At 37.6% G+C, this 23,516-nt stretch overlaps 2 protein-coding genes and 1 pseudogene across 3 annotated transcripts; 2 read left to right on the forward strand and 1 right to left on the reverse strand.

Annotated features, from left to right (window-relative positions):
* Positions 1–596: 596 nt before the first annotated feature.
* Positions 597–2,441, forward strand: mRpS30 (mitochondrial ribosomal protein S30). Of its 2 annotated transcripts, none has more exons than XM_043211143.2 (2): positions 597–1,109; positions 1,160–2,441. In XM_043211143.2, the coding sequence occupies exons 1-2, from the start codon at positions 679–681 to the stop codon at positions 2,373–2,375; spliced, it is 1,647 nt and encodes a 548-aa protein (XP_043067078.2). In that variant the 5' UTR covers positions 597–678; the 3' UTR covers positions 2,376–2,441. The 2 variants fall into 2 exon arrangements, with proteins under 2 accessions (XP_043067078.2, XP_043067079.2); XM_043211144.2 differs by having other exon boundaries at positions 982–1,105.
* Positions 2,442–5,731: 3,290 nt separating this feature from the next.
* Positions 5,732–7,667, forward strand: LOC122320959 (large ribosomal subunit protein mL65-like; annotated as a pseudogene).
* A 7,590-nt stretch (positions 7,668–15,257) lies between these two features.
* LOC108126034 (solute carrier family 35 member B1 homolog) lies at positions 15,258–16,678 on the reverse strand. Its single transcript, XM_017242496.3, has one exon. It carries the CDS (start codon positions 16,631–16,633, stop codon positions 15,641–15,643), a length of 993 nt encoding a protein of 330 aa, XP_017097985.2. The 5' UTR covers positions 16,634–16,678; the 3' UTR covers positions 15,258–15,640.
* Between the last annotated feature and the right edge of the window lie 6,838 nt (positions 16,679–23,516).

Here is a 23,516-nt window from a genome sequence, read left to right on the forward strand (position 1 = left end):
CGTTTTCGCTCTTAGACCAGAGCGAACAGCCCCCGTCAGAAACTATTTTTCATCTATTGCCTCTCGCTCACTCCCATGACTTGCGCACTGCAAAAAACGGAAAAAGTGAAGGACATAGACGGGGCCGAAAAACTGTTCTCGCAAAAAATATCTGAAAAAGCCCTGAAAAGTTACAAAAAGATCCATTGCAATTTTTAAGAGATTCTCAAAATTCAGTTTGTTTTATAACTAAAGATATATGACAAAAGCAAATTATTTAAATATTTTCTTGTAAGAAAAAGTTTTGTTACTGTCCAGTATTGTCCATTATTCATAATAATAGTAAGAAAATTATTTATTCATAAAAAAACGCATAACAGCCATCTATAAAGACGCAATACAATTTTTTGTGTGACACGTTCCTCAAAGCAATTTAAATAAGATTTTATTGGATGTTGGGAATGGTGGTTGTTCTTAGTGGTAATCGTTGCCTCACAATTGTCCAAAATGGCCACTGTTTTACAAGGATGGACTCAGTGCGCGAAGTCTATAATGGGCTATTTACTAATAATAAGCTACCACCACATTGTTCCTCTGTAAAACTATGCTTAAAAACCCCGACGTTATCTTAGCTGTCGGTTATCGAATCGATTATTTCGTAACCACTTCGAACATTTTCAGGGAAGTTTTTCTGTCTAGATGTTGAAGCTACTTCCATTTAATTTAATAAAGCTCGCTTGCGTACGAAAACTCACACAAAAATGTAGCGAAATTAACCCACGGCCCGCGAAACGGGGGCCTTATTATCCTGAAATACAAAATGTGTCATTAAAGGCTCGACAACAGAATAATGCTGAAGATTGGCATAAAGAAATTTACCAAGTACCGACAGTTGAGGAAAAAATACTCAAAATTAATATGCCCCGATACTACGGGTATAAGGTAGTAAATTTTAGTGACACAAAAACTCCTTACAACGCCTTGCCTGTAACTCAACATTATACACGCACTGTTAGGGAAAAGTTTGAAACGCCTATTACAGGTTTTACGGAAAAAAACTCTGAGCGTATATTTACTGCGGCACGTAAAGAAGCTATCGAAGCGGTAGAATTTTCTTACGACTATTGCAGGTAATGAAACACATTTAAGTATTACCTATAATAATTCAATCTTATTTCAGGCATTTAGCTAGGATAACAATGTGTACCTCAGTTGATTTTGTTGCCCGTGAACGGCATCTCAGTCAAATAGTTGTTGAGCAATTGAATAGAGCCCTTTTGAAAGTTTTGAGCCAAGAATACCCACACTTAAGTGAAGTCGAAATAGATTACAATCCTCGTCATGAAGCTTTCTGGACAGTAGGAGGTGTACAATCAACTAAAAACGTCGTGAATTCAAAAAATGGATGCAAATGGCAAATGAAAGAGGCGAAAAATTCTTCCGACCGTCTAATACAATATTCTGGTCATCCTTATGTGTGTCTGCGTCATCAAAAACAGTTAGCATCTTGGAAAACCCTCCCTGAGAGTAATAACGAAAGGTTGAGCAAAAACTTGCCGCGGTTTAAATACGATGTGCGTTGTCTAGGTTATAACACAAAACATCAGCATGCCACAAATATTCCCGGCCATTGGCCTTGCGTAAATGAACAGAGTTTTCCATTTTTGTCCATACACTCGCGAGCTCACCTTCAAAATCGACCAAACTCTTATGGCAAACATGACACACAGGAAGCCCTCGATGCGTTAGCGATAAAAGCTTCATACTCTCTGCTCTTGGCCCACGCTAGTTATAACGGTTTTAACACTTACAATGACCTTACCTATCCTTTAAATACCCAAACTATTATTACGAACGGTCAGGAATGGAGTTTTTATGAGTACCAATTAAATACATTGCTAATGCATGGTTATAATGAAGTTGTGAACCCAAAAGTTAACTTCTGTCGAGGATCCCCAGCTCTATCACTTTTTTCAGAGGTTTCCTCAACGGGAAAGTGCGTGGGCTTCAACGATGAAACGTTTAAGCAGTTGTTGAACTTTTATGCCAATGTTCCAAAATTACAGCGTACCATGGAAGAGCTACAGCCATTTGTATCTTCACGCTTATCAGAGTTTAAAAATTCAGATCAAAGCGACTTTATTGATAAAAGATTAAAACATTTAACATCAAATCGCCCACGACATCTTGAGCTACCGGAAATTTTCTTATGGGAGAAACTCTATAAAATAGATAACAAATCACGACCTATGGAAGCAAAACGTAGATTTTTCGAACGGAATATTAATCCTTGGCGACGACGGCTTAATGAATACGATGAAGAATTTGTGCCGAAACCTTTGCGCCGAAATGGGGGGAAAAATGAAGCTCCAAATAAAATAAAGTTTTACCCTTAAACTTAGGAACTTGTTTAAAATTTCTAAAACTTTTAAAAAATAAAACTAGAAAAATTAAACGGCAAAGATGCATTTTTATTGTTTAATATATGTGAGCATTTCCAGAAACGACAATTGGAGTTGAAAAATTGGATGCAAATAGATCGCAAACATCGGGTATAGTTGGCCGATCCTTATAAAAATATCATATAAAAACAATTTATTAGAAACACATTTTTTATTATGAAAAATGCAACCGTTTTTATCGAAGCGACATTTAAGGGGAGGGTAAGGTATTAAATTTTTTTTTTGTAAATTTTTTTTTATTTTTTAAATTGAATGCATAATATTTGAAGAATATTGTCAAAATTTCAAGTCAATTAAAGCAAAATTGACGAAGTTATTAGTTATTGACGAAGTTGCTTGCAAACGTTTTACACTGGATTTTTTTTGTTTAAAACTTTAAAGCGTTTTTCCCACAACTTACGTTTTCAAAGTCGGTGCCCCTCATAACTTCAAAACTACTGCACCGATCCTTTTGAAATTTTAAACACTATTTCTGTACATATTTTACGAGGTAACGCTGTCGAGTTTTTTTTTTTTTGTTCATAATTTTGATTTTGCAATGACAAATTAACCGATTTTTTTCCCAAAAAATTGAGTTTTTCACTTCAAAGTCTTCGAAAAAATTAAAAAATTGCAATTTTCAAAAAACCTTCACAGCGTTACCTGGGGCGAACTATTATCTAACGAATGAACTTTCATTTTTTGATTACAAATGATCCAGCACCGAGTTATGAGGGGCACCGCAATTCAACTTTTTTTGGCGACACGTCCGGACAATGGCTACCATTGCCATATTTTTAAATATTTTTTTGTAAAAATTTGATAAAACATTCTTCTAATGTCATACTTTAATATACCGTTGGTTGAATACATAAATTTTAACTGTGCCGTCAGGAAAAAAATCACAAAAACATGGCTTTTTTTCGCATGATTTGACCTTACCCTCCCCTTAAAGAATGTTTTGTATATGAAAAACTTATTCTGGCATTCATTGTCTTTTTTGTCATTACACCAAATATTTGTATCGAAGTTGTAGGCGGATACATGATACAATTATACCGCGGATATGCCGTATAAGTAAATTTTGTTTATTATTGTCGGTTAATTCGAATTTTTAATTGGTTTTAATATGAATTTGTTAGTTATTGAAATCTAGTATAAGTTAACTTAGAGCGGAGCGGAAGCGAAAGCTTATATTCGCTCTTGTGCGAACTATCCACGCCTTTCAGAAATATGTAGATAAGTTAGGCTTAAACCTAGTATATCCGGAGAATATTGTTTTCGCGTGTTCATTTTATTTAGCACCCACCTCAAATTTAATTTATTTTTTTGTGAATGTTACCTGTGTACTCGTCAACCATTTTTGCGTCCCCGGGCTAAACTTATAAACTAAGTCCCCGGGCTATCACCTAAAAAAAGTGACAGTGCACGGTGTGTATAACCACTAACCATACATCATACGCCAATTTTCTTAGGCCTAAAAAGTTACGAAAATCCAAAATTTTGAGCTGGCTTCGAAACGAAATCGCTCGCACACATGCTCGCACATATATACATATATTTAATATATATAAATATATTAATATAACTATTTCTTATTATTTGAATTTAAAAAGATTACAACTGAAAAAGACGGTGTTCAAAAACACGTAACAATTAAGTTCCAAAAAGATTGATTAAAAAATAAGAATGGTAACACCAAATAATAAGTCTATAAGTATATGTGAAATAATACAAAGACAGACAAAATACAAAGTTAAAAACCTGCATGTTTTTTTGGTCGTTCGATCAGGATTTGAATATATGTATGTATAACTCCAGGTAAACCCCCAACACGTTAGATGAGCGTAAGAAAAAGAGTAAGATGCTCCCTGATGCAAGAAGTGTTTGCGTTTTTTTTTGTTGTATGAAATGAGTAGTCTTTATGTTGTATTGTAAGTGATAAAACGTACAAAAACTGTCGTGACGAGAGGCGAAATGAGATTTCAAAGTTTTTGTTTTGGTTGATCTTCTACAGTAACAACAAATAAAAGAAAAATATGAGTCTCCCATCGCTTTAAAACCAACTGTAAAATTGCTTGAAGTTTGGGAACAGCAGGAAAACAACTTAGAGAAAATAATTTCAAAGATAAAAGTCCGGGAAAAATGTTTCTCTTACAAAAAAAAACACGAAGTCAAGCTCTTCACGTTCGGCAACGGGCGTTCGAACATCCTGTCTAAAATGAGTCCAATTGTTTTTTTTTAGCTGTGGGTGCTAGCAGTTTGTTCCAAGACATATATGTATGTATAATATAATTTTCCCCAAAATATGCATTCAAAGAATTTTTCATTCATATTGATTTGACCGATTTGACGGTTCACTTAAATACTAAATTCATTCAATAGTACTTTATAATAATATATTAATCGTTTAAACATTTTTAGAAAATTTTTGTAGGTGGTTTGTAGTTTTGATAATTTATATATTGACCGATGGATTTTTTGTCTTATTTAACATTTTTAATTTTTAGGTTTAAGTTGGTATTTTTACTAAATACCATTTTGTTCCTTTTCGGAGCAGATCGTTCAAGGGCTTCGCGATTCCTGCGAAATCTAGAACGAATCGCCGATACCATGACGCCATTCCTATGAACTGGCGTACTCCTTTGACGTTTGTCGGGGGTTGTAGCTCTGTAATTGCAGCGACCTTCCCCGGATCTATGGCGATCCATTGGCTCGTTACTCGGTATCCCAAGTATAGCAGTTCCTGCCTGAAAAAATGACATTTTTCCGTGTTTATCCGCAGGTTCGCTGCTTTCAACCTTTTGAGCACCTCTTTTAGGTTCGCCATGTGCTCCTTGGTGCGTCCGATCACGATATTATCGTCCTGATATGCGAAGGCGTGTGGAGCCATGTCCGGCCCTATGACCTGGTCAAGGCCCCTTTGAAACGTTGCCGAGGCTGAGTGCAACCCGAACGGCATCACCTTCCATTGGTACATACCGTCCTTCAAGTCGAGGCTGCTGAAGAATCTTGCCTCCCTCAGCTGCTCCAAAATGAAATTTATCCGTGGCATCGGGTACGCATCCTTTATTGATTTGGCGTTGATCTGTCGGAAGTCCACGCACATCCTCCATTGACCCGTCTTTTTCTTAACCATTACAATAGGTGAACTGTATGCGCTATTCGAGGGCTCAATGCATCCTTTTTCCAATGCGGCGCGTGTCTCCGTATGGCTTCCATTGGCTAACTTTACCCGTCTCCTTATCGCGATGTGTTGCCTGGTGATTTCCGGGCTCGATGCTATTTCCTTAGAGATAAAGCTCGCCGTCGCTCCTGTTTCCAACATGGCCTTCACCTCCGTGCCCTCGACCTCGATGGTTGCCGTCAACTGCTGCTCTTCTCCGGATAGTCCTCCTATTAGTTTTGAGAGGCAGCACCGTGCGATCCCTGATCTCCTTCCTGTTGCTCCGCCAGCATTCTGTGCTTCTTACTCCTGTCGCGCCGCACATCTTGCAGAAGAACAACCTTGGGTTCCTGCACCCGCTGGCCCAAGAGCCCATGCCACCGCATCTGTTGCACGCTTGTCGATTATTCGACGGGGGCCTTATTATCCTGAAATACAAAATGTGTCATTAAAGGCTCGACAACAGAATAATGCTGAAGATTGGCATAAAGAAATTTACCAAGTACCGACAGTTGAGGAAAAAATACTCAAAATTAATATGCCCCGATACTACGGGTATAAGGTAGTAAATTTTAGTGACACAAAAACTCCTTACAACGCCTTGCCTGTATCTCAACATTATACACGCACTGTTACGGAAAAGTTTCAAACGCCTATTACAGGTTTTACGGAAAAAAACTCTGAGCGTATATTTACTGCGGCACGTAAAGAAGCTATCGAAGCGGTAGAATTTTCTTACGACTATTGCAGGTAATGAAACACATTTAAGTATTACCTATAATAATTCAATCTTATTTCAGGCATTTAGCTAGGATAACAATGTGTACCTCAGTTGATTTTGTTGCCCGTGAACGGCATCTCAGTCAAATAGTTGTTGAGCAATTGAATAGAGCCCTTTTGAAAGTTTTGAGCCAAGAATACCCACACTTAATGAAGTCGAAATAGATTACAATCCTCGTCATGAAGCTTTCTGGACAGTAGGAGGTGTACAATCAACTAAAAAGGTCGTGAATTCAAAAAATGGATGCAAATGGCAAATGAAAGAGGCGAAAAATTCTTCCGACCGTCTAATACAATATTCTGGTCATCCTTATGTGTGTCTGCGTCATCAAAAACAGTTAGCATCTTGGAAAACCCTCCCTGAGAGTAATAACGAAAGGTTGAGCAAAAACTTGCCGCGGTTTAAATACGATGTGCGTTGTCTAGGTTATAACACAAAACATCAGCATGCCACAAATATTCCCGGCCATTGGCCTTGCGTAAATGAACAGAGTTTTCCATTTTTGTCCATACACTCGCGAGCTCACCTTCAAAATCGACCAAACTCTTATGGCAAACATGACACACAGGAAGCCCTCGATGCGTTAGCGATAAAAGCTTCATACTCTCTGCTCTTGGCCCACGCTAGTTATAACGGTTTTAACACTTACAATGACCTTACCTATCCTTTAAATACCCAAACTATTATTACGAACGGTCAGGAATGGAGTTTTTATGAGTACCAATTAAATACATTGCTAATGCATGGTTATAATGAAGTTGTGAACCCAAAAGTTAACTTCTGTCGAGGATCCCCAGCTCTATCACTTTTTTCAGAGGTTTCCTCAACGGGAAAGTGCGTGGGCTTCAACGATGAAACGTTTAAGCAGTTGTTGAACTTTTATGCCAATGTTCCAAAATTACAGCGTACCATGGAAGAGCTACAGCCATTTGTATCTTCACGCTTATCAGAGTTTAAAAATTCAGATCAAAGCGACTTTATTGATAAAAGATTAAAACATTTAACATCAAATCGCCCACGACATCTTGAGCTACCGGAAATTTTCTTATGGGAGAAACTCTATAAAATAGATAACAAATCACGACCTATGGAAGCAAAACGTAGATTTTTCGAACGGAATATTAATCCTTGGCGACGACGGCTTAATGAATACGATGAAGAATTTGTGCCGAAACCTTTGCGCCGAAATGGGGGGAAAAATGAAGCTCCAAATAAAATAAAGTTTTACCCTTAAACTTAGGAACTTGTTTAAAATTTCTAAAACTTTTAAAAAATAAAACTAGAAAAATTAAACGGCAAAGATGCATTTTTATTGTTTAATATATGTGAGCATTTCCAGAAACGACAATTGGAGTTGAAAAATTGGATGCAAATAGATCGCAAACATCGGGTATAGTTGGCCGATCCTTATAAAAATATCATATAAAAACAATTTATTAGAAACACATTTTTTATTATGAAAAATGCAACCGTTTTTATCGAAGCGACATTTAAGGGGAGGGTAAGGTATTAAATTTTTTTTTTGTAAATTTTTTTTTATTTTTTAAATTGAATGCATAATATTTGAAGAATATTGTCAAAATTTCAAGTCAATTAAAGCAAAATTGACGAAGTTATTAGTTATTGACGAAGTTGCTTGCAAACGTTTTACACTGGATTTTTTTTGTTTAAAACTTTAAAGCGTTTTTCCCACAACTTACGTTTTCAAAGTCGGTGCCCCTCATAACTTCAAAACTACTGCACCGATCCTTTTGAAATTTTAAACACCATTTCTGTACATATTTTACGAGGTAACGCTGTCGAGTTTTTTTTTTTTTGTTCATAATTTTGATTTTGCAATGACAAATTAACCGATTTTTTTTCCCAAAAAATTGAGTTTTTCACTTCAAAGTCTTCGAAAAAATTAAAAAATTGCAATTTTCAAAAAACCTTCACAGCGTTACCTGGGGCGAACTATTATCTAACGAATGAACTTTCATTTTTTGATTACAAATGATCCAGCACCGAGTTATGAGGGGCACCGCAATTCAACTTTTTTTGGCGACACGTCCGGACAATGGCTACCATTGCCATATTTTTAAATATTTTTTTGTAAAAATTTGATAAAACATTCTTCTAATGTCATACTTTAATATACCGTTGGTTGAATAAATAAATTTTAACTGTGCCGTCAGGAAAAAAATCACAAAAACATGGCTTTTTTTCGCATGATTTGACCTTACCCTCCCCTTAAAGAATGTTTTGTATATGAAAAACTTATTCTGGCATTCATTGTCTTTTTTGTCATTACACCAAATATTTGTATCGAAGTTGTAGGCGGATACATGATACAATTATACCGCGGATATGCCGTATAAGTAAATTTTGTTTATTATTGTCGGTTAATTCGAATTTTTAATTGGTTTTAATATGAATTTGTTAGTTATTGAAATCTAGTATAAGTTAACTTAGAGCGGAGCGGAAGCGAAAGCTTATATTCGCTCTTGTGCGAACTATCCACGCCTTTCAGAAATATGTAGATAAGTTAGGCTTAAACCTAGTATATCCGGAGAATATTGTTTTCGCGTGTTCATTTTATTTAGCACCCACCTCAAATTTAATTTATTTTTTTGTGAATGTTACCTGTGTACTCGTCAACCATTTTTGCGTCCCCGGGCTAAACTTATAAACTAAGTCCCCGGGCTATCACCTAAAAAAAGTGACAGTGCACGGTGTGTATAACCACTAACCATACATCATACGCCAATTTTCTTAGGCCTAAAAAGTTACGAAAATCCAAAATTTTGAGCTGGCTTCGAAACGAAATCGCTCGCACACATGCTCGCACATATATATATTTAATATATATAAATATATTAATATAACTATTTCTTATTATTTGAATTTAAAAAGATTACAACTGAAAAAGACGGTGTTCAAAAACACGTAACAATTAAGTTCCAAAAAGATTGATTATAAAATAAGAATGGTAACACCAAATAATAAGTCTATAAGTATATGTGAAATAATACAAAGACAGACAAAATACAAAGTTAAAAACCTGCATGTTTTTTTGGTCGTTCGATCAGGATTTGAATATATGTATGTATAACTCCAGGTAAACCCCCAACACGTTAGATGAGCGTAAGAAAATGAGTAAGATGCTCCCTGATGCAAGAAGTATTTGCGTTTTTTTTTGTTGTATGAAACGAGTAGTCTTTATGTTGTATTGTAAGTGATAAAACGTACAAAAACTGTCGTGACGAGAGGCGAAATGAGATTTCAAAGTTTTGGTTTTGGTTGATCTTCTACAGTAACAAAAAATAAAAGAAAAATATGAGTCTCCCATCGCTTTAAAACCAACTGTAAAATTGCTTGAAGTTTGGGAACAGCAGGAAAACAACTTAGAGAAAATAATTTCAAAGATAAAAGTCCGGGAAAAATGTTTCTCTTACAAAAAAAAACACGAAGTCAAGCTCTTCAAGTTCGGCAACGGGCATTCGAACATCCTGTCTAAAATGAGTCCAAAATAGTTTTTTTTGGCTGTGGGTCCTAGAAGTATGTTGCAACATATACATAGTATAATTTTCCCCAAAACATACATACATTCAAAAACCTTTTTATCCAAATTGATTGTACCTAGTGTTTCATACTATTAAGCTCGACCATTTATTGGGTCAAAATCATCACAGATCGTCACCATTACTTAAAAATTTTAAGCGAAGTGATACTTTCATATTTCTTAGAGGACATGACACTTTTTTTTTTTTAATTTTTAAAAGGATAAAGAACGGAAGCACACGAGTTTTTTTTGGAATAGAGTGGTTTAAAAAGACGGTTCATTTAAATACTAAAAAATTCTTTCAATATTACTTTATAATCAATCGTTTAAACATTTTTAGAAGATTTATTTAGACTGTAGTGTGTTTTGCAAATTTTCAATACTATATTTTGAACGATTGATTTTTTGTCTTATTCAACATTTTAAAGTTTATGTTGGTATTTTCACCAAATACCATTTCCGATCGGTCAATAATATGGTGGCTATACGATATAGACGGCCGATCTTTCTCAAATTTGGTAGATCGAATGAATTGGTAAAAATTATAATCTGTAGAAAGTTCAAACCTTCAAAAACATGAAAGTTAGGTCATTTCCGATCGTTCTGCCGATCAAAATGATCGGCTAAGAATAAAACTTTGGGACTACCAATTGAACTACCGAACTGAGCGGGAGTGCTTTGCCCGAGCTCCGGGAAAACTGCAATATAATAGTTTTGTAAAAAAATTATAAAACAGAACCATATAAAAAATCTGGGGTAACCCAATATAATCAAAGAGACGCTGAAACACAATTTATGAAAAGCAATAGACAAGCTTTTTATAACAGTTGTGATGTGCTACACCAAAAATATTGCGTTGTTTTATATAAATAAGTGTCACGCAATGAGCTCATTGAGAAACGATCAAAAGAACAAGCGTAGAAGCTCAGTGAACCAAAAAAACGGCTTCTAGTCTTACTTTTCAACCCGCGATACCGAAATGAAAAAATCGGCAATTAAGGGCATTCCGGTTCTACTGGCCGCTGAAATGCAAAGGGAACGGTCATGCTCGCCCGTGCCGCTCACTCCAACATGGAGGAGCGTCATGGAGCTCGCAGTCTAAAGCCCCTCGTCCAAAGGCGGAAACAAATTTCGCACCAACGACAAACAGTGCTAAAATTTTTGCAGCCACAGCGACAACCACTGCAATTCAAAATACCGCGACGTCAACGACTATAGCGAGTTCAAAAACAACAACTTTGGAAAGTCCCAAAGCGGCCCCGGCCACACAGACTGGAATGGACAGCTACATCCAAATTAAGTGCAATTTTAGCCCGAAGAGTAATCCGGCAGGCGATAAAACAAAAATTAGCCGCGTCCACGGCGGAACTGGAGTTCTAATTAGAGAACGCATTAAACACCATTTTTACAAATGGTTTGCAACAAACTTCTTGCAGGGCACATCAGATACGAATTCATTCAAGCAACGGAATCCTTTCAATCGCTGCCGTTTACTAACCTCCTCGTTTCTCAATCTCGGAAGGACAATTTACGGACCTCTACAATTCACTTGGGGATCGTTTCATAGCCGCAGGAGACTACAACGCGAAACATACGCACATACGACAAACATCACGTCTAGTGACTCCCAAAGAAAGAAATTTGTACAATGTTATTATAAATGTGAGAAATTAACTGGACTATGTTTCCCCAGGAAGTCCCACATACTGGCTAACCGACCTACCCAAGCTCCCAAAACCTTACTGATTTTGCGGTGACAAAAAACATACCTCGCCATATAATAAGTGCCAAAGCTGTCTCGGACTTATCATCAGACCACTCGCCTGTGCTTTTAACGCATCTTTAAAGCTCAGAAATAACCGAACACCCCTTTAGTCTGACGTCGCCATAAACGAACTGGCTAAAATACAAAAAGTACCTGAGTGCCCACATAGAACTCGCCCCGGAATTTAACATGGAATCGGATATCGACTACACTACGAGCGCCCTGGAAGAAGTACTCGTTGCAGCTGCTAAAATCTCTACTCCTCATAGGAAAGAAGAAGACCGAAACAAACACTTCAAATCTAATCAGCAAATCGAACAGCTCGTGCGAGAAAAGAGGCGCACGCGTCGTGATTGGCAAAACAGCAGATCACCAGCTTCAAAACAACGCCTTAAGGAAGCAACCCGATTACTCGACCAGGCTCTTCACCAACAGGAAGAAAATGCACAGCTGAGGTACATCCAGAACCTCTCGCCAACAAGCACAAAGTTCCCCTGTGAGGGCCCACCCAAATCTTAGCGCCCCAATTGAAACGACAACCCCGATAAGAAACTCTTCGGGATGCTGGGCTCGCAGTGGCGAAGACCGAGCTGAAACATTCGCCACACATGTCCAAAGTGTCTTTCAGCCAAACCCAGCCTCAAATTCATTCCTCCTGCCAGAAATTCAGCCAGAGTCCTCCCCTCAGCCAGCCGCACCTTCATTCCGGCCGAACGAAATCGAAAAAGTCATAAGAGGGCTAAAACCAAAAAAGGTTCCTGGTGGTGACCTATTGACGCCAAAGATGCTGATCGAACTTCCAAAATGCGCTATAGAGGTCGTCTGCAAACTATTTAATGGAATCATTAATCTTGGCTATTTCCCAAACAAGTGGAAGAAATCCATCATTATAATGATACCGAAGGGCACACAATTCCGTCATCATACTGACCAATAAGCCTTCTATCTTGTTTGTCTAAATTGTTTGAAAAATGCTTGTTAACTCGCATAATACCACATCTGGCTTCCGGCACACCAATTTGGCTTCCGAAAACTATGGAACCATCGAACAAGTGAACAGATTAACATCCGAAATACGCTCAGCCTTTGAACAGCGAGAATACTGCACCGCTATTTTCCTCGACGTATCTCAAGCTTTCGACCGAGTTTGGTTCATTGGACTCATGCACAAAATTTAAACGTATTTGCCAACATACACACACAAGCTACAGGAATCATACCTCTAAAATAGGGTATTCTCAGTGAGATGCAACGCAGCTACTCCTGGCGACTACATCATCGAAGCTAGAGTTCCACAAGGAAGCGCACTCGGCACTCGTGTCTATATGTTTTGTATACTGCGGATATTCTTACGAACGCACAACCAACAACGTCAACGTTCGCCGACGATAGCGCTATCCTTAGTCGTTACAGATGCCCAACGCAGGCAACAAACAAACTGGCTTATCATCTTATAGTAGTAGAAAGGTGGCTGTCCGACTGGCGCTTTACAATAAACGAACAAAAGTGTAAACATATAACGTTTATTTTTAATAGACAAACAAGCCTTCCGCTTTCACTAAACGGTATGCAGATCTCCCAAGCTAACGAAATAACGTACCTTGGCGTCCACCTTGATAGACCACTAACCTGGCGTAAGCACATCGAATACAAGAAGATGCACCAGCAGCCTCCACTGGATCATAAACTCACGATCGCCTCTGTGCCTGTGCGAGCAACAGCAACATAGACATCATAGAGCGCGCACAATCAAAAATCTTGAGAACTATCACTGGGGCACCTTGGTATGTTCGCAACGAAAACATCCACCGGGATTTGGGCAAAAAGAGTCATATAAAGAAAAACTGTCTTCGCACCTAAATTTTCTCGCTTGGGGATTGACTGGGGTTTTTAGAGTGTCCCGCCTGAGACGCAACCCAGCTATCGATTTTTAGAGCCGTCTAACTCCGTATCAGTCAATATGACTTTTAATTAAGTTAAATATAAACTGTTAGTTAAGTTAAAAAATATAGTCTCTCAAAGAGAAGGTTCATGAAATAAAAGGAACGTTTAAAAAAAAAAAAGCTAGAAAAATTTTACTCTAACAAGAAAGGACGGCTATAGTCGATTTTCCCGACTATATTATACCCAGTACTCATCTTTTTCACCCACAATTTAAGTAACCTAGTTTAAACTTCAACGGTGTACATTCTCAGCAACACATTTTTATTAGTAGTACTAACAAGAATGGAAAGCTAACTTCGGGCGGAGCCGAAGTTGATATACCCTTGCAGTTCAAACCGGAAACATCGGATATAGCTGGTCGATCCTCATGAGAATATCGTAATATAACCAATTTATTAAAATAAAGCTAAAACAAAGCGCCAAACTTCTATCTTAAAAAACACCTTGTCAATTATATGGCAGCAATAAAATATAGTTAACCGATCCTTATAAAATTGTGTGCGTTGTGTTGAAAAAATAGCACTCATGCAAAATCCGAACTCCCTAACTAAAAAAAAAAACAAAGTTACTTCCGATAAAACAACAAAGTTACATTTTCCGGAAGCAGACTAAAAAGTCTATTACTCCTTTTAAAATGATCCGATTTAGCTGATTTTTAATTTGTAAGTTTAGATTAGCCATTGAAACCGTTTAGGGGGAGTGGGCGTGGCAAAACTTTGATACTAACTTTATCTGCGCGGATATTATACGATCCCAAGTTCCAAATCTGATACTTTTATCTCTTATAGTCTTTAAAATCCACGCGATCAAAATTATAGCCCGTTTGAATGGGAAATTGTATATACCATATATGGGAATACATATCTTTTCCGAAAATCGGCCGATTTAGATGAAATTTGTTCTTCAGGTTTTCAGATGTAGGGTGGGAGGGGGCGTGATAAAATTTTAAAACAAACTTGTGGCATTGTAGGATTCTCCATGCCAAATCCTATAGCTCTATCTCTCATAGTCTCTGAGATCCACGCGTTTATACGGACAGACGGACTTGGCTATATCGACTCAAATGTTGATGCTGAAAAAGAATTTATGTACTTTATGGGGTCCTACATGATTCCTTCTCTATGTTACACACATTTACACGACTACAACATTCGCTTGTACTTTACGTGTACCGAATATAGAAACACCAAAGTTATAGCATTTCAGATTAATCGGTTAAACGGGAGCCATAGGATATAGTCGGCCGATCGCGGTCGTTCCGATTTCCTGCGTGCAAAGGAAAGAAGGGAGTGTGCAAGGCTTCATGTTGACAGTTTTTTAACTGAGAGACTAGTTCTCGCAGAAACAGACAGACATACAGATTAATGGACATGCTCATATTAGCTCAGGAGGTCATCCTGATCCGAAAGCTCATATTCGCTCTTGTGCGAATTCGCCCCGCTTCCCCGCAATAGATAAGTTGGGCTTAAGATTAGAGAAAAATATAATTTTTTTTTTTTTGTTTATTTCATTATTTATTCAGATCGGACGCACAAGAAAGTTTTTACTTCTTCGGCTATATATAAGGAGTAGTCTCCTCGGGCACTTTTTAAGTTACAGTACGTGGACTGCCGTCTCCAGTGATATTTACAATATTAATATAAGCATTGTTAAGATAATTTATAGCCTAAAGATAAGTACATATGTTAAACTTTAAAAATTCATTTATGACCCAATAAATTGAATAAACAATTTTGTCTGCGAACAGATTATAAATTCTGCCAATTTGTTTTGTCATGGTATTTTTTTTATATAGAACTTTATCAAAAAATATTGTTGAATTAAATATTTTTACTGACAACAATAGTTGTTTTGCTATTTTACACTCAATAATTTATGAACTTAAATCATCGGTTGCTGATTTAAGGTCAAGAATGCTGAGTTGGCTAAAGCTAATCCTTTTGTACGATTGCAATTCCAGGAAGGTGAAAGACGTGGCCCAGTAGCCGGGTGAGCCACACAAATACATATAAAGTTTATATGTTCATTTAAATTCGACTGTGTACTTTTTCTTTTCGTCTATTAGCTTGCCTTCAACTGGTAACTTTTTGGCCGCAGACGATGGTGCTGGCTTCTTACCATATATCATGTCAATAAAGAAGGCCACGGAACAGGCTAAGGGCCCAAAGTTCGCCACCATTAAGAAAATGAAGAACTGGCCGAGTACGCCACACACCGCAATCAGCGAAAGATTTGTCCAGGCTTCGGGATATCGTAGTGTGAAGTACAGAAACTCCTTGGCCTCACCTGTAAAAAGCATAGCAAAACCTAGCATCAAGGTGCTCCAGAAGTTCATGGCCCTCATCATTTGCTGACCCGAGAGTGAACTAGCTGCTCGGATACGTTCCTGCACTGCACCCGTCAAGCCGTCAATGGATAGGCTTAGGAAAAGTAAAACCTCGCCCAGTAAGGTAGTCTCCGCCGGAAGATTTGACACTTTACCCTCCTTGTACATAAAGAGGATTACGCCCACGACGATAGTTAATACACAGGCATAACGGATGAAACTGTATGATTTTCTGCCAATCAGCACACCTAGAATCATCACAGGAATGGGCTTCGCGGATTTTCCAACCACAGGTGTCGGGTACGGAACCCACCGCATGGCCATGTTAGTGGAGACCATGGCCAAAAGGTATGTTAATGAACAGGCCACGTAGGAACCGGAATGGGTGGTGTCTTCCTTTTGGGGTCTCACAGTCAAAAGTAATTTGGCGAACACATAGTTGCAGAGGCATTGCACCCAAACCAGAGCCAACGCGTAGGTGAAACGTTCGCCCACGGATCCATCCGCTTGCACTTGGTCCCCATAGCGGCCTCTCGTTAGCTTCTCCTGCACAATTCCATAAAGAAAGTAACAGACGAAGATGCCCACGGCGTATATCACGAAACGGCTGCGTTCTGGCAAATGCATGGCGGTTGGCTTTATTAATGGGTCAACGCTGTCGATTGGTCCTTGAATCGTGCTGCACTGCATCAAACAGTTGAACCCGGTGGCTGCTGATGCAGTGATTTTGTTGATTACAGAGATCTAATACGTGGTACATGGCGGTGATATTGTTGATATAATCGAAATTATAACGTTGAAGAGGCAAGACCATTTTTTCGTTCTCGTTTTTCGCCCTTGTTTAAATATTCGGCAGCCACCATTTTTATATATTTTTTTGAGTGTGAAATAAAATAACCTCGTTAAACATTTTGGCGCCCCCGGGTGGACTGTAGTGCGAAATATTCAAAAAAAACCATAAACAAAAAATGACAGTGACAGTGATTTATAACACACAAAAAAGAACAAAAATTCAAAGAGCTGCTCGCGACGCGTCCGTAAAGTGCGAAATAAAAAACAAAATTTACCGCGTCGTGAAACCGCCTCAAGCCGCAATCCAGGATCATCACCGCAGGATCATTGCTACCAGGATCAGCATCTACCTCCATGCCGTGTACCTGCATTGACTGCACAAGGAAAGTGGCAGCGGGATTAAAGGATCCCAAGGCAGAACCGCAGGTATTTGTGCAAAAAATTGAAAGTTGAGAAAAGACAAATTAAATCTACGTCTTGTGCTGGAATATTGCACCTTCCTTTCAATTCTTGGCGCATACGTACTTGAAATTAGTAGAGCTAACAATTTGAATAGTTAAGTTAAAATAATTAACAAACTGCCTGTGGCTAAAATTGATAAACAACATAAATACATATCCACATCACTGTCGCCCCTCCCCCCCCTTTTCCCCTCGTTCGTTTTTCGCCAAACAAAATAGTTAAGGGGAGGGTAAGGTATTAAATTTTTTTTTTTTCATTTTTTTTTTATTTTTTAAATTGAATGCATAATATCTGAAGAATATTGTGTCAAATTTCAAGTCAATTAAAGCAAAATTGACGAAGTTATTAGTTATTGACGAAGTTGCTTACCAGGTGTACCGGTATGAAATGAGCGTTTTTTTTTTTAACAAAAACACAAAATATTAATCGGAAAGTAAAAAACATTTTATTCAAAGTATTGACGTTTGTTTTCTATACATTTTGACCACCTTTCTGACAATTTGTGGATACCACACCAATAAAATTGTTCATCTTTTAAAGCAAACCAACCAGACACCACATTTTGGACCTCCTCGTCCTGCTCAGGACTGCTTCTCAGCCAATGCGTGTCCCATCGTTGAAAACAAATGGTAGTCGGAAGGAGCCAAGTCTGGTGAATACAGCGGGTGGGGTACCAGCTTCCAGCCAAGTGTTTTGATTGAATCCTGAACCAGTTTTGCTTTGTGGGCAGGTGGATTGTCATAGAGCAAAACTAACTTGCCGTGTCTTCTGGCCAATTCTGGTCATTTCTTGATCAATGCATGGTTCAAATTGATCACTTGTTGTCAGTAGCGATCTTTATTAACAGTTTCATCAGCTTTCTGGTCCCAGCAAACACACAAAATTGTCTTCTTGCCAAATCGATCTGGTTTTGCAGTCGATGTTGATGGCTGCCCGGATTAACCCATGATTTTTTCCGTTTAGGATTCTTAAAATAAATCCAATTTTCATCGACAGTAACAATCCGATGCAAAATCGATTTTCTTTAGTGTCTTCGAGACATAAAATTAATGCTTTCCGCAAATCATCACTTTCTGGTACAAAACTCGACATTTTTAACATGATAAAAAAATATAATGTTGTCTGTTCAATGACTTGATGTATACTAAATATGTTGAGATCAGAGATGTCATAGCAAACAAACAAAAAAAAAGTAAAGGCTCGTTCACAACAAACGTTTCCAATCGAGACCTCTGTATCTTGACGCTCACTTCATACCGGTACACCTGGTATAAACGTTTTACACTGGATTTTTTTTGTGTTTAAAACTTAAAAGCGTTTTTCCCACAACTCACGTTTTCAAAGTCGGTGCCCCTCATAACTTCAAAACTACTGCACCGATCCTTTTGAAATTTTAAACAATATTTCTGTACATATTTTACGAGGTAACGCTGTCGAGTTTTTTTTTTTTTTGTTCATAATTTTGATTTTGCAATGTCAAATTAACCGATTTTCTCAAAAAAAATTAAGTTTTTCACTTCAAAATCTTCGAAAAAATTAAAAAATTGCAATTTTCAAAAAACCTTCACAGCGTTACCTGGGGCGAACTATTATCTAACGAATGAATTTTCATTTTTTGATTACAAATGATCCAGCAACGAGTTATGAGGGGCACCGCAATTCAACTTTTTTTGGCGAAACGTCCGGACAATTGCTACCATTGCCATATTTTAAAATATTTTTTTGTAAAAATTTTATTAAACATTCTTCTAATGTTACACTTTAATATACCGTTGGTTGAATAAATAAATTTTAACTGTGTCGTCAGGAAAAAAATCACAAAAACATGGCTTTTTTCGCATGATTTGACTTTACCCTCCCCTTAAATTTAGTGCAACCAAACATTTATTTATATACAAATATATACATATATCTATATATATAAAAATGCTCTGTTCGTATCTACGTAATTTATAGACTTCAAAAGTTCTGAACCGTTTAAGCCCAAATTTTTACCCAACATGCGTTTAGGTTCCAGCTCGGCTTATGTCTACTTTGATGTTGATAGCTTATCTGCGTTTGCGAATATATAAGTTTTTTTCGTGCCCCTAATTTTCTATTTAGGCAGACAGCTAAGAAAATGTCAAAATGTAAGAAACGAAGTCATTAGAAACCAAGTCATGCCACCCAAGAAGTCGAATTTTGGTTGTCTTACTCGCAATACAAAAGCAAAAAGGCGTAACATTTCGAATAGGACAGACGAAGAGCGGGCCTCCATTCGAGAGACTGAGCGGCTGAGAGCCATGCGGATGAACAACGCGGAGACAGCAGAAACGCGAGCAGCTAGACTTGAGCGAACACGATTGAGAGTTAGGCAGTCGCGTTCTGCAGCAATCGATTTGATTCGGTCTCAAAATAATGAACGCGGCAGGGCAAGGGTGGCTGAAGCGCGTTTACAGCTTGCAACAGATCGAAACCTGCAATACAATCGTCTTGCATTCCGATATAATCCAACTGTTGATTACAGCTCGAATCGCAATGTCGTTATTGGCCGGATGAATCAGGTCTGCACACACTGTCAGGCTCTCAAATTCAACAACGAACCAAAAGGATTGTGCTGCGCTTCCAGGAAAGTGAAATCGCCTCAACTTGAAGCACCATCAGAGCCTCTGCACTCTCTATTAGCTGGATCTACTGCTGAATCTAAGCATTTCCTGTCGAACATTAGGAAATACAACTCTTGCTTCCAAATGACGTCATTTGGTTCGGAATCTATAACTGCGCAATTCATGCCAACTTTTAGAATCAAAGGAAAAATCTATCACAAAGCACACAAATTTCTTCAAATGTACTTCATTGGTGATGATGGAGCTAAAGTCGATGCACGTGGAATTAATACCTCGGTGAAGAAGCTTTTTCACGAACGGAACCATTTGGTGCGTTTGTTCAAAACAGCAATCGATATGATGCCTTCGGATACCCATAAAATATTCATTCATGTAGACAAAACGCCTGCTGGAGAACATATCAGGAGATACAATGCTCCAACTATAGACGAGGTGGCAATTGTCATAGTCGGGGATCAGTTCCAACCTCGAGATATTGTTCTCCATCGACGAAACGATCGATTGGTAAACGTCGCAGAAACTCACCGTTGTTACGATGCTTTGCAGTATCCACTCATCTTCTGGGATGGTGCCGATGGATATCATTTCAATGTGAGGATGGTAGATCCAGTCAATGGTGTAGAAACGAATAAAAGGTGCAGCGCGATGAACTTTTACTCATGCCGATTAATGGTTCGGAGGACCGATGACAATCATATATTGAAATGTCGTCAGTTGTTTCATCAGTACATTGTCAATATGTATGCAAAAATTGAAACAGAACGTTTGCTGTTCCTCCGATTGAATCAGACGAAACTACGGTCCGAGGAATATATCCATTTGCGGGATGCTGTGATGAATGACCGTAATACAACCAACGTTGGAAAGCTCACGATTTTGCCATCCTCATACATAGGTAGTCCATGAAAATTATTATTTTTGTTTGACTTATTTCTTATGCGTGCAACCACAATATGCCACAGCGATATATATATCCGCTAATATATATCCGCTGTTATATATTTATGTATGTATATGCATTATTTTGGCGCATTTTATTTTACCGGAACGCCAAGTGACGTGCTACCCTATAATTATGGGGTATACCCCTTTTTCGGTGTCATTGGCAACCAACTATTTTTTTTGGATACTCAGTGCCTCGACTATCAACATTATTCGACTATCAATTAATTATTTAATTATTTCATCTTTTTCGTCATATTAATTAATTATTTTTTCGTTTTCGCCAGATATTAAATTAAATATCTTTTTCATACCCTTGCATAATAATTTTTCCCAAAAGTGTGCAACGCAGTGAAGGAGTCATCTCCGACCCTGTAAAGTATATATATTCTTTATCAGGATCACTTCCTGAGTTGATATAACCATGTCCGTCTTTCTGTTTCTACGCAAACTAGTCTCTCAGTTTTAAAGCTATTGTAAACTTTGCATTCTTTCCTTTGCACACAGTATATAAGTCGGAATATAACTCGGCTCGGCCGACTATATCCTATAGCTGCCATATAACTGATTGATCGGAAATGGTAAAACTTTGGTGTTTTTAGAGTAACAGAGTTAAAATTTTACATGAGTGCTACTTTTGGCAAAATAATACGACGTGCCAAATTTCATAAGGATCGGCCGACTATATCTTATAGCTGCCATATAACTGAACGATCGAAAATGACCCAACTTTCGTGTTAGAAAGCTGAAAGCTGAAGATAGAAAGCTGAAACTTAGTACATATTCTATTTTTGGTCAGTTGATCCAACCTACCAAATTTCATAAGGATCGGCCGACTATATCCTAAAGCTGCCATATAACTTAACGATCGGAATTGACCCAACTTTTCTGTTTTTGAAGATAGAAAGCTGGAACTTGGTACAGATTATATATTTGATCAGTTAATCCGACCTACCAAATTTTATAACGACCGGCTGATTATATCTTATAGCTGCCATATAACTGATCGATCGGAAATGGTTTTTGGTAGAAATACCAACTTTGGTATTTTTGAAGATAGAAGAAATAGAAGAGAAGTAGAAGCAAGCCTCGTAATAAAAATTTGGACTCACAAAAACCACGTAGATAAACATTATATAATTAATCGGGCACGCTAGACAGCGGACCGAATAAATAAAACTTATTAACAAAACATAAACTAAAACATCTAAATTGGCGCCCAAACAGATTTTCGAGCGTACGACAACTAACTAATTTTAAATAAATTATACCAACAAAACTGGTTGAAACGCCGGTATAATAAAGAGACATAAAAAAAGGTACAGTGAATAGCGAATACTTTGCAAATCTCTTTCTAAAAAGGACTTAATGCAAGTAGCTTAAATTTCAACAACCTATTTTCATAAAATATAAAATAGTAAAATAGTATGAAATAGAATTGACGCTTAAGCGCACCTATTGATATAAGAAAATATTGTAAAGCAATTCATTATAATAAATCATCTTAATTCATTGTAAGTATAACGCATATTGAATGAATCAAAAATGATCATATTCCTTATTACATATTCCTTAATATTGTATTATAATACATAAATAATTATAATTATCTGGGTAAAGAGAATTGACGACAAAAACACATGAGTGACAGTAAAATCGTTTTAGACGACCTCTTGTTAAGCTTAAACAAGTGGTCAGTGCATCAGGCAAGGCGGTTAGACAGTACAAAGGAAGGCAACTTGTCAAGAAGTAATTGGTGGTCGAAAAAAAATAAAGTTAGCGAAATGGAGTTAAGTTAAGCTCAGTTCAAAAACAATCATTTGAAAAACAATAACAGGAGATTATTGAGCAGATATAAAAATTTACAGTCGAAACCCGAGAGGGCGAAACTTACACAGATACCGAGATCATAGAAGGTGTTGTGTGCAAGGAACCCTTAGATGTAATCAAGTCTCTGCCAGACATTGAGGGGAACTGTGAAACATATGTGTCGTGGAGGAAAGCGACTCATGTCGCTTTTAAAGTTTTTGGTACTACATACTTAGGCGTAACAGATTTTGTAAACGAGGAGACAAAACATTTGTTAAAAGACGGAATTGTCAGGCCCTCGACGTCACCTTACAATAATTCACTTTTGGTAGTCGATAAAAAAGGTACAGATGAAGGAAAATAAAAGGTTGGTCATTGATTTTAAGAAGCTTAACTTAAAAACAGTCGACGACAAGTACTCTATGCCAAATGTAGTATCCATCCTGTCAAATTTGGGAAAAGCCAAGTTTTTTACAACCCTGGACCTTAAATCGGGTTCCATCAAATCTTGCTGGCGGAAAGAGATAGAGAGAAAACAGCGTTTTCAATTGGAAATGGAAAATATGAGTTTTGCAGATTGCCGTTTGGCCTAAAAAATACTCCAAGTATTTTTTAACGTGCCATAGATGATGTTCGTATGTTATTTTTACGTTGACGTTAAAGATATGGAGGACCACGTGAATAACATTGCTTGGGTACTGGATAAACTGTTTGAGGCCAACTTTCCACCAGCCAGAAAAATTCCCACCAGCCAGTCTAAAAAGATTTTAAATAGCTTTGATAAAAAACAATGTTTTGCTTTTGAGAAGCTTAGGAATGTCCTTGTTTCTGAAAATGTAATGTTACTGTATCCCTATTACAAAAAACCATTTAACTTAACTACGGACACTTTGGCTATTGGCCTGGGTGCAGTCCTTTCTCTGGATGGCAAGCCTATTATAATGATCGAGAACGCTACAGAA

The sequence above is a fragment of the Drosophila bipectinata genome, chromosome XL (assembly GCF_030179905.1).
Source record: "Drosophila bipectinata strain 14024-0381.07 chromosome XL, DbipHiC1v2, whole genome shotgun sequence".
NCBI lineage: Eukaryota > Metazoa > Arthropoda > Insecta > Diptera > Drosophilidae > Drosophila > Drosophila bipectinata.